This window comes from Aphis gossypii, chromosome 1, assembly GCF_020184175.1.
Source record: "Aphis gossypii isolate Hap1 chromosome 1, ASM2018417v2, whole genome shotgun sequence".
In the NCBI taxonomy this organism is placed as follows: Eukaryota; Metazoa; Arthropoda; class Insecta; order Hemiptera; family Aphididae; genus Aphis; species Aphis gossypii.
Window position 1 is genome coordinate 41,362,276 of NC_065530.1, and position 18,834 is coordinate 41,381,109.

The 18,834-nt window shown below is 27.4% G+C and overlaps 3 protein-coding genes and 1 pseudogene across 3 annotated transcripts in view; 2 read left to right on the top strand and 2 right to left on the bottom strand.

The window, feature by feature from the left end:
* Positions 1-8,200, top strand: part of LOC126551360 (histone H3-like centromeric protein cid) — a 10,815-nt gene extending 2,615 nt beyond the window's left edge. Inside the window, exons 2-3 of the mRNA XM_050204472.1 lie at positions 6,674-6,733; positions 7,731-8,200. Of these exons, the coding sequence (XP_050060429.1) occupies positions 6,674-6,733; positions 7,731-8,171 (501 nt within the window). The 3' untranslated portion in view covers positions 8,172-8,200. The remainder of the gene's footprint in view (positions 1-6,673; positions 6,734-7,730) is intronic.
* On the bottom strand, positions 7,039-7,687 carry LOC114123381 (histone H4). Its single transcript, XM_027986328.2, has one exon. The coding sequence runs from the start codon at positions 7,471-7,473 to the stop codon at positions 7,162-7,164; it is 312 nt and encodes a 103-aa protein (XP_027842129.1). The 5' UTR covers positions 7,474-7,687; the 3' UTR covers positions 7,039-7,161.
* Positions 8,201-11,268: 3,068 nt separating the features above from the next.
* On the bottom strand, positions 11,269-13,819 carry LOC114123379 (histone H2B-like; annotated as a pseudogene).
* Positions 13,820-13,926: 107 nt separating this feature from the next.
* On the top strand, positions 13,927-14,588 carry LOC114123380 (histone H2A). Its single transcript, XM_050206581.1, has one exon. The coding sequence runs from the start codon at positions 14,010-14,012 to the stop codon at positions 14,385-14,387; it is 378 nt and encodes a 125-aa protein (XP_050062538.1). The 5' UTR covers positions 13,927-14,009; the 3' UTR covers positions 14,388-14,588.
* The last annotated feature ends 4,246 nt before the right edge of the window (positions 14,589-18,834 follow it).

The window sequence follows — 18,834 nt, forward strand, 5'->3', positions numbered from 1 at the left end:
GTAATTGAGATGCCAATTTTACTCGCATTTTTTGAAAAGAAGACGGGTGGATGTGCGCATCTGTGATTTTAAAAAGAGCTTTACTTTTTTTATTTAATTTGTCCAACTGATATGTATCTTTTATATCTTTAAATGAAAAAATTTTATCATTTTTTTGAAAACAAGCCTCAATAGAATTGTTACGTACGCTTTTAAGTAAGTGAGGAACTTCAAATATAGAAAATATTTTATGACCATTAACAAAAAAAAAAAAACCAATTATCTTCGGAAATATTTAATAATTTCAAAGCGCTTTGGTTGGTTGTGCCTTGGTCGCATACAATAAGTTTTGGGCACAAACCAACATCAATTAAATTATTTAAAACATCGATTATTAAATTTTTTAGAATTGTTTTATTAATGGTCGAGTGTGTAAGGAAATACGCAATAGGAAACTTCCTCTTGGAGTAAATACCACGAGCCATAAACACTAAAACGCAATTAGCACTTTTATTCGACATTTCGACCTACCATAAGAACCTAAGTCTTGAAATCCCTCTATAAAATCATAGTCTTTGGAATATTCTAGAAACTCTTTAATATACATTTCGTCGAAACTAACAGTACACGCTTTTTCCTTATAACATTTTTGGTCAATTTTTTTTTTAATATGACTTAAAAATAAATCATCAAAACCCGGTAAGTATTTAGACTGCCCAATCCATCGTCGAATTGTCGAAGGCGCTGGTAAATTAATTTTTTGTAATCTTAAAAATTTATAAGCAGTCGGCGATTTATAAAAAAGATTTAAAGATAGATTTTTTTCTTCTTTCGTCCATGGTTGACGTTTATTTTTAAACTGCATAGTGACCAAAGCCCTAGAATTGCAAGAAGGGAATCTGTGTGTATGTATTACATTTTTTATATTATTATGGATCTTAATTTTAGAAACTGACATTTTTAATTTAGAAATATGACTGTTTTTATTACGAATAATTTTTGACTTTTGTTTTATTGATTGTTTTAGTTTAATTTTTCTAGGTGAATCATTATCGATTTCATAATTTCTTTTTCTTTTTAAACTCGGACTTGGCATATCAATTAATCTGGATATTTTATTTTTTTGTGGAGTGGATGTTATTGAAGAAGGACTAGGGAATACTAATTCTACTGCATCACTTCTAGATTTTACATAAGTTTTAGTGGGAGTCAATAATGTTAATTTATCTGGTTCTGCAATTTCAGCTGAAGACAAGTTACCTTTTTTAAAAACATAAAAATAAATTATTTAAATATAAAATTAATTTTAGTTATCTTAGCATTTTCAGCTTTTTTCGTGAATAAATGATGTGAAAAATCATGAATAGGTATATGAAAATTATTTTGTAGTTAAAAATTCATAAAATATTTAAATTAAATAGTTAATGTGTTAAAATACTTAAAATATAATATAAGGCCCTACACTGTATTTTTAACTTAATAATTCTAATACGTACCTATTTGAATAATTATCTACATTAGAATTTGCTTTAATATAATACTAAATATACTAAGTACACAGTGCCACAACTACACTAATTTGGGCTAGTGTGCAAATAAAATAATTGATTCATGAAAAATTAACTAATTGTAAAATTAATTTTTCCAAATTTTTAAATATAATATGAATTTGAGTTTTTACTCATACAAAATAAGGTTAACATAATTAAAACACATAATATAGCCATATAGGTATTTAAAAATAAATAAATGTAATAATATGTAGCCTTTTAAATTCATTTTAAATTTAAATAAAAAAATAAATAATAAAAATTTTAAATTCATAAATTTTTTTCCTATAATGACGTTTCGAGTTTTTTATTTAAAGGAAAACTTATGCAAAACATAGTGTTGAATTTTTTAACTTTAGATAGATATGAATACACAAAATGTTATGAATATTTAATTACAAAATTACATGTAAATTTTACGACTTTGACATATTTCGTAGAAATTTGAACTTTAAAATTTATAAAAACAAATAATTGTGACTAACGATTTTTTATTTTTTTATTTTATCTACAATAAGAACTACTTATAAGAAATCTTTTATTACATTTTCAAGTTTTTTTGGGCATCTAAAATTGTTTTATAGACGTTTCAAAAAAAAAAAATTCCTTGAAAAATCGAAAGTTCCAGTTGCCTATAAATAGCTAAAAAAAAGCCATAATATTTTGAAAATTTATAAAATATAGAATATAGATAACGCTAATATAAAAATTTAGTGAAAATTTCAAGTGTCTACAATGATTCGTTTTTGAGTTACTACAATATAAAAAAATCGATTTTTATCATTGGACATTGGGCCCCCCTAACTAACACTAACCCCCCGGGGCTCTGGGCTCTGAGTATTTAACACACGCAACACACCCGGTTATTGCGGCACTGATAATTAAATAAAGTAATCATCATTATTTCTTACCTGCTGATGTAGACGGTTGTTTTCCGAATGATATTCGTAAGGAACAGTTGTTGGCTTTAACTTTTTTTTATTTTGATACCTAAAATCATCGGGACTAAAATGTTCCTGGCAAAGATATTTATTATGCAATTTTTCTTTCGAAAGCGACAGTAGATTAATATTTCCTATAGTAAGAACATAATTTTTAATATAAATTAAAAAAAATTGAATGAAAAATAATTTTAATTAATTAAATAATACATACCACAGTTCAGTACCCATACTTCACTTCTGACTTCATCTTTGGGAAATCGAAACATACTTAGGTTGGGAAACTGTATTGTTGTTTTGAGGCAATTAAAATATTGACACTTATTTCCAGGCATAATCAATATTGATTATTGTTATTTGTAACACGAAAACGTTTAAAATAAGAAATATAACATTAAGAACAATAATAACATAAGTGTTGCCGTTTCGAATGACAATCGATAAGTGTAGTCGGTTATCAAAGTTAAAATTAATAATAATAAAAAAAGACGAATCTAATTTTGAAATTAAAATGATTGTTATAGAAAAATATCTATTTTGGTTCATTTGTGTATTGTTCTTTTATACAATATAGTCAATATATCAGTTGCGATTTGTACTTTGTAACTCCCAAAACCCCTCTCTTTTATGTACCACATACCTTACACAATAATATTATTTATATCATACTGGTATTAAAAATACATAAAATAAATACAAGTATAAGTTCAAAATATTTTAAATTGTGTTTAAGTGACTATAATGAATATATTAAATTTGAATCTAAAGATAGGTATCGTTGTATACGAAAAATGATTCTGAACGGAGATGATTTGTCAGCCTAGAATATTATATTTTCCAGTGGATGGTAATAAAGTTAAAATTTTGTATTTTTTTTATAATCTTGTTGTGTACATTTTAACTACAAAACAATTTACAATTATTCATGATATTGACAAATTTTTGTCAATATTTGAACTTCAAACGCTAATAAAAAATAATTGTGCCAGTGTGTTCTTACAATTTTTTTATCACTATAAGATTAACTCATGATGAACTTTATATTAAATTTTCAAGTATTTTGACTCAGCCAAAAAAGTGTTATCAATATTTATAAAAAAAAAAACTAAGCAAAAACGAATACTTTAAAATGTTTAAATGCCTATATAGGCATATAGCATTAAAATAAGTGAAATATTTTGAAGATTAAATCATGTAAAGAAAATGCCAATCTAAATAACTGGTGAAATTTTCAAGTACCTATTTACGACTTATAATTTTTAAATAATAACAAATATTGAAATATATTTAAAATCGTTTGAGGATAAATCATTATCGTTATGTAATTTTCCAAAAAATTTAAAATTCAAACGCTCATAACATTTTTCCTATAATGAAGCTTCGAGTTTTCTCTATAGCTATTTGAAGAAAAACTTACGGAAAACTTAGTGTTGAATTTTTAATCTTAGATTAAAAAAAATATAGGGACAAAAAATACTAGGATTCACCATATATACAATGTATATTATACATATACCTAATATATATACACCAAATTATTTAAAAGGCCAGTGTCCCTCTACCCCCAGGGATTAGCGTTACTGAACGTGAGGACGCTTGAGAACATAATTAAAGCATGCCTGTGAAAAAAAATCCTAAAAATGTAAAATAGTGTCATCAGAAACTTATGGTACATAGAATTATAGAAAGGTCTCTTCTTTTATATAATATATTATTATATATATTATGTATTATATAATATAAGTATATAAGGATATAAATATATTTTTTATTTTTTTTTTATTAAGTACATTAAATTATGATTACTCGGTGAGCTAATATTATTAAAATTATTTGTTTCCACCGCAGTATTTTTTTACAATTCATATTATATAAATAATAATAATAATAATACCATTAATATCATCGGTTTTATAATAGATATTATGTAGTATTTATATTATAACAAATAACAATCTATAAAATCAATAATATTATTAAAATTGTTTACTGATAAGTGATAAGTCATTTATAGTCTAGAGACTAGTGGGGTACATGGAAATATAACACCCTGCCATAGTATGGAGAGGTGTACACCGCACCGCTGACAGTCGTCGACTACAGCGCTCTATAACGGCCGACAGTCCGGAATTGGCGACCGGTTTTTTCTACAGCGTTGCTCATCTGTCTATTATAAAATCAATGATAATACCTATGTGTACAATAAAATATAAAAATATTGGTTACACTGAATTGTCAAAAACATTTTAGGTGGATTGCATAATATCCAATTTTGTACACATTATTTACCTACACGGAACGTTTCCACGAATATCTTTAGCGTGGATTTATTTAATTAAATTTTATATGTGCTATTTATAAACTAATAATATAATAATCTATATTTTATAAATATAAAACCCGATCACCGATTTCCTACCATAATCAACTGACAACTAGCTATATAACAAATAATGCTATGCATATTTTTCATTATAATGATAGCAAAATCTTTGGACTTGGAAGAAGTAGTAGATCAATTTGCTGTTAATCATAATAATCGTAGAATTATTTTACTATAGATTATTTTTCAAATTGTATTTATTTTAACATAAATTTGATGACTATATTAATAACTCATATATATTATAGATAAGGTTTATATAATATACAGATTACAGATTAATATGATCTTATTTGTTTGTTTATTCAAATTTAGAATCCTACATAATGTACTAATTGTTATATTTAGAATCTATAATTATATTATAAACAATATAAACATAATTCTATTCGTGCTTGGGGGGGGGGGGGGTTAGAAATGTTGGCCAGTCAAGAAAAATGTTGGCCATAATTAGGCTACCCTAATTATCTAATCCTAGCTACATGCCTGGTCTCAGACCAAATAGGTTTCACCAAAATGAATAATTGAACACCTACCGAAGTTCATATGATGGACAAGCCCGATAATATCCAGTGATCTGAAACTTAGCACTGGCCAAGATACTGGCCCACCATCCAAACAAAGCAAAGCAAAGCAATTTCGACTGGACATTCATCCTGAGCAATATGCCTTCCGATCAGAACACTCTACATTCTACAACCATTCAACTGACCAAACTTGTCGACGAATTATCAATCACTTTCAACAATAAATTTATTTATTTTTCAAAAAATTTTATTTACCTAATCTAATTAAGAAAAAATTGATTTTATGTTAAACAATCCATACTTTTTAGGGTGCACAGTCCCATAAAAAATCAGTATTGCCTCATTGTATCGCTATTAAAATGATTAAAGAATAAAGGATAAATATATGAGATGGAAATCAAAAACGTACTATTTTAAAAACACTAATTTTTCAAGAGAAATAATTTTCAGTAACTCCTTCTGAATAAAAGTATAAAAGTATCAAAATAATGGTTTATAAATTATAATCAACCAATTACCAATAGTAATATAATTTGTAGCAACATAGTATAGTAACGAATACTCGATCGACCGTACGGTTGATAATCGTAGCGCTTTCGTCTGTAGTATTTTTAAAGCACAGAGCCTCTCTTCATATCGTCGTTAGATGGCGTTGCTGTATACGATTTTCGTAATTTATTTAATTTACATTTCTTAGTGATTTAACTATAATAACTAGGTACCTACTTAATAGTTATAGCTAATACCTAGATACTAGTCTACTAGAGCCTTAAAGAGATCAAATCTTATTACCTGAAATTCACATAATAATATACACTTAAAAACGTCAGAATTAACACTATAATAAATAGTATTAAAACTTTTGAAATATACAAATAAAAGTTTAAAAAATATTTTATTGTATGTATCGTAGCATAATGGATATTGAAATGGTATAATAAAATAGAAGTAAGGTACTCCGATTTACCAGCTGTCCCATTATCAAGAAACGATGAATTTCAATAAACCAGCATTTCCAAAAAATGTACAATATTATGACTATGATATTTCTTAATAAGCAGACATAAAAAAACACTCAACTAATTGTGTTTGATTCTATTCATACGTGCGATCAACTATTTCAAAAATTATCACTAAGAACCTTATTATATACTTTTAACATGACCAGACGGATTCATTTGATTTAACCTAATAACCCAATACACGCAATTGTAAAACAATATCTACTAATATTTGTATTTTGTAACAAAATTAAAATTATAAATTTTTTTATTAACAATATTAACTACGCAGATAATAAAATATTGGATAGAAACATTAGAAACAAAAATTACTACTGGATTTAAGAATTGGGTAATGTTTGGTGTAGGAGGGAGGAATTTCAAAACTACATAACTTTTCTAACCTACATAATTATACATAGTTTAATGTATAAAATTTTAAATATCATGAGATAAATTATAATAAATAGCTTAGTAAATTACTATAATCTTTATTATAGGCACGTTTACCATATTATGTCTTTTTAAATACAGAAAAATAGTGTCTTTAAATAATAAATTACTTAATAATTTTTATTCTTTATTATAATTGTATTTAACTGTATAGATAAAAATGGATATTTAGATTATAATAGATAATAGATATACTGATATTTATAAATGATTTAGTATTTTAGTGGCCCTGAGAAGGACCATTTTAATAAAAAAAATTTTAATTCAATGCAATTTTAAAAATAGAAGAATGCTGAATGAACACAATATTACCAAAGATTGTTAAGCTTAACCACCGAATCCATACAATGTGCGACCTTGACGTTTAAGAGCGTAGACGACGTCCATGGCGGTGACGGTCTTCCTCTTTGCGTGTTCGGTGTATGTAACTGCGTCACGGATCACGTTTTCCAGAAATACTTTCAGCACACCGCGGGTCTCTTCGTAGATCAATCCGGAAATACGTTTCACTCCTCCTCGACGAGCCAAACGACGGATGGCGGGTTTGGTGATTCCCTGAATGTTATCCCGAAGTACTTTGCGATGTCTTTTGGCGCCTCCTTTTCCAAGACCTTTTCCTCCTTTGCCGCGACCAGTCATGATAATTTATTTACTGAATACGTGTTAGTAGTTACTATAATGCAGATGAGAATTACTGAGATAAATGGTAACTTATGGTTTCGCAACGCAGTATTTATGCTATCGACCCCACAGATCCTGCGCCAAGGGGTGCGAGAGGCCACACCCCTTGGCCCAATCAGACGTTAGCCACCCTCCAAAAATCGTATAAATACAGGATGTTTGAGTCACCGAGAATCATTGTGTATACATTTCTTCCAAAGATAAGTTGTGGTTAAAAATCATCCCTGTTGCGGCATACAAATACAATGGCTCGTACTAAGCAAACCGCCCGAAAATCGACCGGAGGAAAGGCTCCCAGGAAACAGTTGGCAACTAAAGCAGCACGTAAAAGCGCTCCCGCCACTGGTGGAGTGAAGAAACCCCATCGTTATCGTCCTGGAACAGTCGCTCTCCGTGAGATCCGTCGTTACCAAAAGAGCACGGAACTGTTGATCCGCAAATTGCCGTTCCAACGTCTGGTCCGTGAAATCGCCCAAGACTTCAAAACCGACTTGCGTTTCCAGAGTTCCGCTGTCATGGCCTTACAGGAAGCTAGTGAGGCTTATTTGGTCGGTTTATTCGAAGACACCAACTTGTGCGCCATCCATGCTAAACGTGTTACGATCATGCCAAAAGACATCCAACTAGCCCGTCGTATTCGCGGAGAACGTGCATAAACTTACATTTAACAAATTAGTCCTTCTTAAAAAGGCCCTTTTCAGGGCCACCAATCTATTAATATATTACTTAATTCTATTCTACTTATAAATTTTAAATAACATGCCCTATAGTAAAGTTGTATGTGTTAGGTAGTTTATACTATTAGGTACCTATAGTTGTTAAATTATTTATCATTATTCATTGTAAAAAGATTTTGGTAACACATAATATACATTTTCTCTATTAAAGCAAGGTTAGATACTATGATTAAGTTAACACCAGATTACAAATTTATTTAATTGTACAGCTAAAAAAAAAGTGTTCGGTAAATCGCTATTGCAAAACGAAGAAAGCACAATAATCGCTTATTAAATGAATTAATATATGTGTTAATGTGCCATTGATATTTTGAACATAAAAGTATCATATTATATTAAATGATAATTGGTATTGATGTAATGTATCCACAATCAATACAATAATCATAATGAAATACAAATGTATTGATTTTACAATAATAATGTATATTTTTATTTCTACCAATACCTTTTGAGGCATTAAAAGTGCTTCGATTTTCAAATTTGGTTGTAGAAAATTGGATCTGGTAAGTATTTTAAAGAAACAAAATTAAAATTCCTTGTACTAAACTTAATCATCAGAAAAATCCAAATAAATATAAAGAAAAATGTGAATTTTTATGCAAAACTGTTAATTGAATTATTTGATGTTTGTTTCTTTATTTTATTACCATACAAAAATAAATAACCAAAGAAACTTGACATTTTCACTATAATTAGGTATTTACGTTATAATTTTTTATTTATTGTAGGTATAACTTTCAAAATATTTTTACTCTTTTAAAGTAATCTATTTATAAACAATTTAAATTTAGAACTGTTTTCATTTTTTCTTATAGTTTACCTACCTATATAGAGGTTATACTATAAGTAAAAAGTGTAAAAAATATATTATCTACAAAAAACTTACCACTGATTAAAATTTCTTGAAAATTTAATATACGATTTTTAATAAGTTATTTATTAAAAAAATCGATAGATATTATTTACAATTTTTTTTTTTTATAAATATAAGCGTTAAAGTAAGAATTTCATCAAAATGCATTAAAATTTCAAAATTAGAAATTCATAAAAAAAATTATATTTATATATTATAATTAGGTATATTCATAAACTTAATGCAAGATTTATCGACATAGTAAGTTGCTCATATTGCAACCAAACAATTTAAAAATATTTAAATTATAATTTTAAGATAATATATAAATACGTCTTACTTTCATTGTTTTACGGTAATGTAGTATTATTGACTCAAAAGTGCATAACAGCAATTTTACAATATGATATTCATTTTTTAATATTTAATAAAATAATAAATGCAATGTTTTTGCATTAAATTTTACTACCTTGATAATAATAATAATAAATGAAATCATTATTAATATCAACCAACATAATAAGTATTATCATGAAATAGACTTATTATAATGCGATATATTATGCTAATAGACCGTCTTGTCAGAGTTATTTTTCGTAAACATAGGTATAACATTGAATACAAATTTAATACATCTAAAATACAATGCTCCGCACGACATCTACTGTTCTGCAGAGCAGTATTCACTTCCAACATTTTTATAATATATTATTTATCTTCAATAAAATCGTTTGTATCGAGACCACCAGAGTTCAACGACAACTGGCATTGACAACGCTTCAAAATATATAATTTTAATTTTTAATTTTTCGTAATTTTCACGTGATGGTCATGGTTTTAGTTGATTAACAACGATTCTATTATACACTCAGTTTTACTTATATTATACATTGTGTGTTGTGGATCACTATGATTATGGATTTAATACAGTTTTATTATTTCAAAATATTACAATTTTACTTTTCACTTAATTACATGCTTTTCCAATTATTAAGTTAATGAGACATTTTTTACGTTTTGATAAGTAAACAATTATATACATGCCGGAAGACATGCGACGAAATCAGAGATGTTGCGTAGTTAATTATGTTTTGTAGTTTTGTACACACAATTGCACAAGGACAAATTAATAATTTTGTATATTATTTCATCAATTTTATTATTAATATTTTCAATATACTTGGAAGGAACCAGATAATTAATATAGTAGATGCCTTTGTAAGTATGATGGAAATGTATATTATTTTTCAGCGAATATCATAATAGTTACAACTAATGTCTAATTGCAGTACTAAACAACTTTGTTATTATTCAATAAGATAACGTAGTTATGAAAAAGTCGATAGAAAAATAATATTCTAATAATTAATGGCCCTTAAAATTTCGTGATAATATATATTGCGGGATAACTTAATATTCGTGATAATATATATTGCGGGATAACTAAATATTCGTGATAGTATATATTGCGTGATAACTAAATATTCGTGATAATATATATTGCGGGATAACTAAATATTCGTGATAATATATATATTTCGGAATAATATACATTGTGGGATAACTAAATATTCGTGATAATATATATTGCGGGATAACTAAATATTCGTGATAATATATATTGCGGGATAACTAAATATTCGTGATAATATACATTGCAGGATAACTTAATATTCGTGATAATATATATTGCGGGATAATATACATTGCGGGATAACTAAATATTCGTGATAATATATATTGCGGGATAACTAAATATTCGTGATAATATACATTGCGGGATAACTAAATATTCGTGATAATATATATATTTCGGGATAATATACATTGTGGGATAACTAAATATTCGTGATAATATATATTGCGGGATAACTAAATATTCGTGATAATATATATTGCGGGATAACTAAATATTCGTGATAATATACATTGCAGGATAACTTAATATTCGTGATAATATATATTGCGGGATAATATACATTGCGGGATAACTAAATATTCGTGATAATATATATTGCGGGATAATATACATTGCGGGATAACTAAATATTCGTGATAATATACATTGCGGGATAACTAAATATTCGTGATAATATATATTGCGGGATACTAAATATTCGTGATAATATATATTGCGGGATAACTAAATTTTCGTGATAATATATATTGCGGGATAATATACATTGCGGGATAACTAAATATTCGTGATAATATATATTGCGGGATAACTAAATATTCGTGATAATATATATTGCGGGATAACTAAATATTCGTGATAATATACATTGCGGGATAACTTAATATTCGTGATAATATATATTGCGGGATAACTTAATATTCGTGATAATATATATTGCGGCATAACTAAATTTTCGTGATAATATACATTGCGGGATAACTAAATATTCGTGATAATATATATTGCAGGATAACTAAATATTCGTGATAAATGATAATATATATTGCGGGATAACTAAATATTCGTGATAATATGCATTGCGGGATAACTAAATATTCTTGATAATATATATTGCGGGATAATATACATTGCGGGATAACTAAATATTCGTGATAATATATATTGCGGGATAACTAAATAATCGTGAAAATATATATTGCGGGATAATATACATTGCGGGATAACTAAATATTCGTGATAATATATATTGCGGGATAACTAAATATTCGTGATAATATACATTGCAGGATAACTTAATATTCGTGGTAATATATATTGCGGGATAATATACATTGCGGGATAACTAAATATTCGTGATAATATATATTGCGGGATAATATACATTGCGGGATAACTAAATATTCGTGATAATATATATTGCGGGATAACTAAATAATCGTGAAAATATATATTGCGGGATAATATACATTGCGGGATAACTAAATATTCGTGATAATATATATTGCGGGATAACTAAATAATCGTGAAAATATATATTGCGGGATAACTAATATTCTTGATAATATATTGCGGGATATATACATTGCGGATAACTAAATATTCGTGATAATATAATTGCGGGATAACTAAATATTCGTGATATATACATTGCAGGATAACTTATATTCGTGGTAATATATATTGCGGGATAATATACATGCGGGATAACTAAATTTTCGTGATAATATATATTGCGGGATAATATACATTGCGGATAACTAAATATTCGTGATAATATATATTGCGGGATAATATACATTGCGGGATAACTAAATAATCGTGAAAATATATATTGCGGGATAATATACATTGCGGGATAACTAAATATTCGTGATAATATATATTGCGGGATAACTAAATAATCGTGAAAATATATATTGCGGGATAACTAAATATTCGTGATAATATATATTGCGGGATAACTAAATATTCGTGATAATATACATTGCAGGATAACTTAATATTCGTGGTAATATATATTGCGGGATAATATACATTGCGGGATAACTAAATATTCGTGATAATATATATTGCGGGATAACTAAATATTCTTGATAATATATATTGCGGGATAACTAAATATTCTTGATAATATATATTGCGGGATAACTAAATTTTCGTGATAATATATATTGCGGGATAATATACATTGCGGGATAACTAAATATTCGTGATAATATATATTGCGGGATAACTAAATATTCGTGATAATATATATAGCGGGATACATAAATGTTTGTGATAATATATATTGCGGGCTTACTAAACGTTCTTGATTATATATATTGCGGGATAACTAAATATTCGTGATAATATATATTGCGGGATACGTAAATGTTTGTGAAAATATATATTGCGGATATTCGACTATACGGTTACTCTTAAAAATCCTTAAAAAATTTTTTCAACTCGAGACATCTCTTTCATATTATTTTTTTATGATAGAACACACAGAAGAATTTCATAATATATAACATGGCATCCTAACCTGACTCTACATGATAATATATATTTTCGGGATACCTAAATATTCGTGATAATATACATTGCGGGATAACTAAATATTCGTGTCTTAAAAGAACCTTTTTAAGTGTAAACCTATCGCAGAAGGTTACAGGATATTATTTAAACAACATCATCATTTACTTAGAGCTAGTGTACTTATTGACTGCCTTAGTTCCTTCACTGACGGCGTGCTTGGCCCATTCACCGGGCAACAAAAGACGGACGGCGGTTTGGATTTCCCGGCTAGTAATGGTTGAGCGCTTGTTGTAGTGGGCAAGACGACTGGATTCGGCGGCGATGCGTTCGAACAGATCGTTGACGAAACTGTTCATGATGCTCATGGCCTTTGAGGAACACCGGTGTCGGGATGTACTTGTTTCAACACTTTGTAGATGTAGATGGCGTACGATTCTTTCCTCTTTGGCTTGCGCTTCTTGTCGGACTTGGCGATGTTCTTTTGCGCCTTGCCGGACGACTTCTTCATCGCTTTTCCTGCCGATTTACCTCCTGGAGCCATGTTTTAGAATAATCGTGTATACTGATGAACCGTGTTCTACGATGAGATTCAAACGAATGACACCCTTATATTGTAATGTTCCCGTATTTATACCATTTTTCGGATCTAATTACTTGCGCATGTTGGTAAGCGTCACCCCTCCATCTATGTTACTACCCTTCGGTCCCTTCGGATAGAAAAACATCTGCTCTAACCCCCCTATATTTTGCACATGTAAAAACACCATTTTTTTTGTTGACTCTTACATATCGTATATGTTATGTTACGTCGCCAAACGTTTTTATTTTCACCTTATAAAAATAGAAATTTAGGGGTGATTTTAGTATATAAACCCCGGTTGAATCAGACCTGAATATCATTCAACTCAAGTCATTCCTTTCAACTACTACTACCCAGTCAAAAATTTGTATACACATCAAAATGAGCGGACGTGGTAAAGCAGGCAAATCCAAAGGAGGTAAATCCAAGACTAGGTCGTCCCGTGCCGGACTCCAGTTCCCGGTCGGTCGTATCCATCGTCTGTTGAGAAAAGGAAACTACGCCGAACGTGTCGGAGCCGGAGCACCAGTGTACTTGGCCGCCGTCATGGAATATTTGGCAGCTGAAGTTTTGGAGTTGGCCGGTAACGCTGCCCGTGACAACAAGAAATCTCGTATCATTCCCAGACATTTGCAATTGGCCATCAGAAATGACGAAGAATTGAACAAACTGTTGTCCGGTGTTACAATCGCCCAAGGCGGTGTATTACCAAACATCCAAGCTGTACTTCTACCAAAAAAGACTGAAAAGAAAGCTTAAGAAATATCAATAGATACTCATATAGTGCAGTAGTGCAGTATTAGTATTTTTTTTTTAAAACGGTTCTTATTAGGGCCACAAATTATTATTACAAAATATTCTTTAATTTAATATTATATAATTAAAAAGTAAAGTTTGTATAATCTTTATATATATAAAGGAAAGTGTACTTAAACGAAAACGAAAACCAATATTTATAAATTATTTGAATTTTTATTACTTATAGTAAATAATTAAAGGAAGTCCATAACAGTAAGCTATAATTATATAATTATATTTTTTATGATATTTATTTCTACTAAATTTACGAATAGTTTTTAAAGAATAAATCACTTGAAAACAACAAATAGGTACTTAATTGTGGTACTCACAATGATTACTTAGGAAACGTATCTATTATTATTTGAATTAACCAGAAAAATCTAAGATATTATTGCAATAAATTGATACTATACTATACTATACTAACCAGTAGATTTAAATTAATTAGAACATGTATAAACTACGTAAGTTAAAAAAATATTAATTTTTAACTTGTTAACTAGCCACTTTTTAATGTGTTAAGCAGGTAAGTACACTCTTATATTTCGGCTGAATAACAACTCCGTTGATGGTGACACATTTTACTTATATTTTATTGTACAAGATAACATACATTTTTTAAGTCTTTTTAAGTTGATTTTAATATTTTAGTTGACCAATTTTATTTTAGAAACTCTTATCTAAAACTGTTTTTTTACATAAAATACCTGTACAATTTATATTCTTGTAACCACATCAAAAATGTCTATAATCCCATAATTATTATTACCTACCTATACATAATATTGTACGATTAAACAGACAAAAATATTTCATTTGTGCAACTATACTAAGAAATCGACTAATTTATTTATATTTTGTATTATATCCACAGTTTACAAACATGAAATATTAAGTACCATCATTACATTTTCAACACAGAACATTTATAATATTTTAGTTTCTCATTAACTTGTTACTTTCATTTTTATTATTATTATTAAATATACATTAAATTATTTATACAAGTAAATAAATGAAGGATTGGTGTGATAGTTGTAAGGAACTTGTGAAATATGGTACCTACGCCATGCGTTCTCATTATAACAAATTTTTTTGATAGTAGTAACCAATAAGTTTTAATAAAGAAATGAAAAAAAAACCTTAAGTTCTCAAACCGATAACTTAAATTATATTCATGTCATAAAAAAAAAATTAGTCGATAGCGACTGACTGGTTAGCAACCCCCTGATGTAAACCATTAGATCAGTATTTCTAAAATATGCATAATATTTGGTGTTCATTTGAGCAAAGTTAATAAAATTAAAAAATGTAATTTCTAACGGTCAGTAGAAAATCATTTGCTATATCTATTTTTGCTAAAAAAATTATGAATTTTTAACATTTTGCATAATATCTATGCATTCTATCCAGTATCCTCCATCTCATAATAATTACAATGGGACCTCGATAACTCGAATCAGTTAGGGGCGAAAAAAAATCGAGTTATCGAAAATTCAAAAAATGTATAAAATATAAATTATAAGACAGGAACCAAGGCATTCATTCGAGTTATCGAAAATTTTACTTATAGAGGTTCGAGTAATCGAGGTTCCACTGTATATTATTTAAAATGTTGGTAGGTATTGAACGTCCTTTTTTTGCATGCCATATAAAAGAACATCAGTACATCAAACACTTGTAATTTGCTTGTGATAACTAAGAAGTATACGAAAAATAACCACTCAGATTATAAAGCCATAGTTTAAAAACCAAATTAATTGAAATTTCTCAGTCCCCTTAAGAGTGTAGGTAATGTCTTAAGTCGGCCATAAAATTAACAAATAATTATATTGTTGTATAATATATCTATATCTATATATATATATGTATTATATATAATGTATTGATCCATATAAATTAATAAAATTGACATCCAGTTATTATTATGATAAACACTAAACGTATTATTTTAAAACAAGATTATGAGTTACGACATAATAATGTTACCTGTAGTAGCAAAAAAATTAAAAATGCATAGTTCTATAACTGAATAAAAAAACTTAATAATACTTAATAATTATAAAGTAATTTTTTTAAATATTTTTAGTGAATGGTAAAAAATTACCTAAAAACTAAAAATAATTTCTTTAACCTAGTAGATATATATTAAATTTACTTAAAGCAGTTGAAACAAATTAAAATTATAGTTTGAAAAATATCATACCAGGCACCGGCAACCAAAAAAAAAAAAAAATAACAATAATAAATATGTGAAATATTCATGGAATTTGTTAACCTAACCTACGCTACTTATAAAAATGTTTTACTTAAAAAATATCCACGTGTATAAAAAAATGTTTAACTATAACATAATTCAGTAGATAAACTAAATAAAAGTTTAATTTTTTTTTCTCATAACCATAATAAATCATTATATGCTAAATTTCTTTATCTGTACATAGAAAAGTTCGAAAAAGTTAATTTAGTGTAAAGTAATTTACGTGGATGTAACAATATAATAGTACTCTGCGAATCATTAATTATAAGGCATCTAACGAAACTTCACTTATTGTGAATTAGTTTTCAGCAAAGGTGATTATCTTGAAAAGAGCCGTTTTAATTGGTGATGCCCTATTGCGGCCAATGTACGTACATTATGGCGACGTAGAATTAATAAAAGGCGAAGATTAAAAAAAAAAAATAATAAATATATATTATAGGTCGATTTTATTATAACTTCAAAATTAGATAATTTTTTTATGAAATCATGGAGTTAATCAGTTTTCTTTTCTTTAATGATCTAGAAAGCTTGTCTAAAAATGCGCTGTATTGTATTTACGTTAAAATATGTACGAAACGATCAGGATATTGTTTTAGTCTAAAAAGGGGTTAAATATTTTAATAAATTACTGAAAATACTATTTCCTGTAGGTATACTACGTATGAGCTGTAATCAGTATATGAAAAAAAGTTTAAAAAAAGTTACTATTTAAAGGAATTATTTCATTAATTTTATTAGTGTAATTGCTTTTCTGATCTCTAAGACTTCTGCAGTAAAGATGTTGTTTAGAGTTGGCAATCTAAATTTGTGCATTGAATAACTATTGTAAATGCAATAGTGATCTCAGTTTTCGATGCGTCTGTAAATACTATCATTTGTTTTTTGTTTCATATTTACAGATATTAAAGTTTTTTGGTACTTCCTACACTTCAGTTGTTTAATACCGAACCAATAAATTATCTACATCTAAGTTAGAATGATTGATAATATATTTTGGTAATATTTATAATACTATTGGCATTAATCGATTCACTCCATAACACTTAATATGTGATCACATAATATACATGCAAATATGTAAGTGTTCTTAAATAATAATTATATTATATTGTCAAATTAACATTCTTTTAGTTTTTAAGCAAATTACCTTCTTAGTGCATTCGTTTTAAGCCCTATACTTCTTAGCTATTATGATAATATAAAAAATACACGTGTATTATATTTAATATTTATATGTTACAGGCTATAATCTTCATTGAGTTGATTATAAAATAATCTTCACTGTGACATTATTTCTACATATTATTATTATTACATTACTCGTTGGTGAGTTGCTTCAAATTCATTTCAATTATAACATTAAACATAAGATATTTAAACCTATCTACTATTTGCTATTTATTATAGTACCAACACATTAACATAGCCATTACAAATCATGATGGCTGTTGTCATTACGTACCAATTATTTTATTAACAATAATATTCAATAGACAATTATATATATTATATAATATAGTACATAATTGTATAAATTATATTAAATATTATGTACTTATTGTGAACAATTTAATACAAATATGTATGACTAATCTAATTATTGAATTTGCAGTGAGTTGTTACATAAAATTGTACCTATAATACTATTTAATTTTAATGTCTAATAATTTATGTTAATTTTTCATTGAAATATGTTACAATATTTCTTCAAATAACGTTTTTAGACCCCAATGAATAATATATTTTCATCGAAATACATAATGTATTTTGAACATGAAACCATTCATAAATATTTTATGAAAATGTAAGGTGGACAAACATATTGTATTTGCAATTCTTTAATAAAAAGTCATTTATCTAATATTGTTCAATAGTATTGTGATACAATAATTTAATGTTATAATTATAGTAGTTAATTGATTGTACTATAACACTGATAATATAGTCATTACTGTATACATAGTATTATGATGATTGCTCTATAGAAAAAACTAACCTATCAATCTCATCATGTAACATAAAAAACAAATTTTTTTATAAACTAAAATTTGAAAAAGATATTTTTTCGACCATATATAATAATCACTTAAATTAATTTTATTTTTATTTTTAAGCCTATAAATATATATATATTTAATGAAT

Excerpts from the sequence above, each read along its gene's own strand:
- LOC114123381 (XM_027986328.2), bottom strand. The coding sequence starts at position 7,473 with ATGACTGGTCGCGGCAAAGGAGGAAAAGGTCTTGGAAAAGGAGGCGCC.
- LOC114123380 (XM_050206581.1), top strand. The coding sequence starts at position 14,010 with ATGAGCGGACGTGGTAAAGCAGGCAAATCCAAAGGAGGTAAATCCAAG.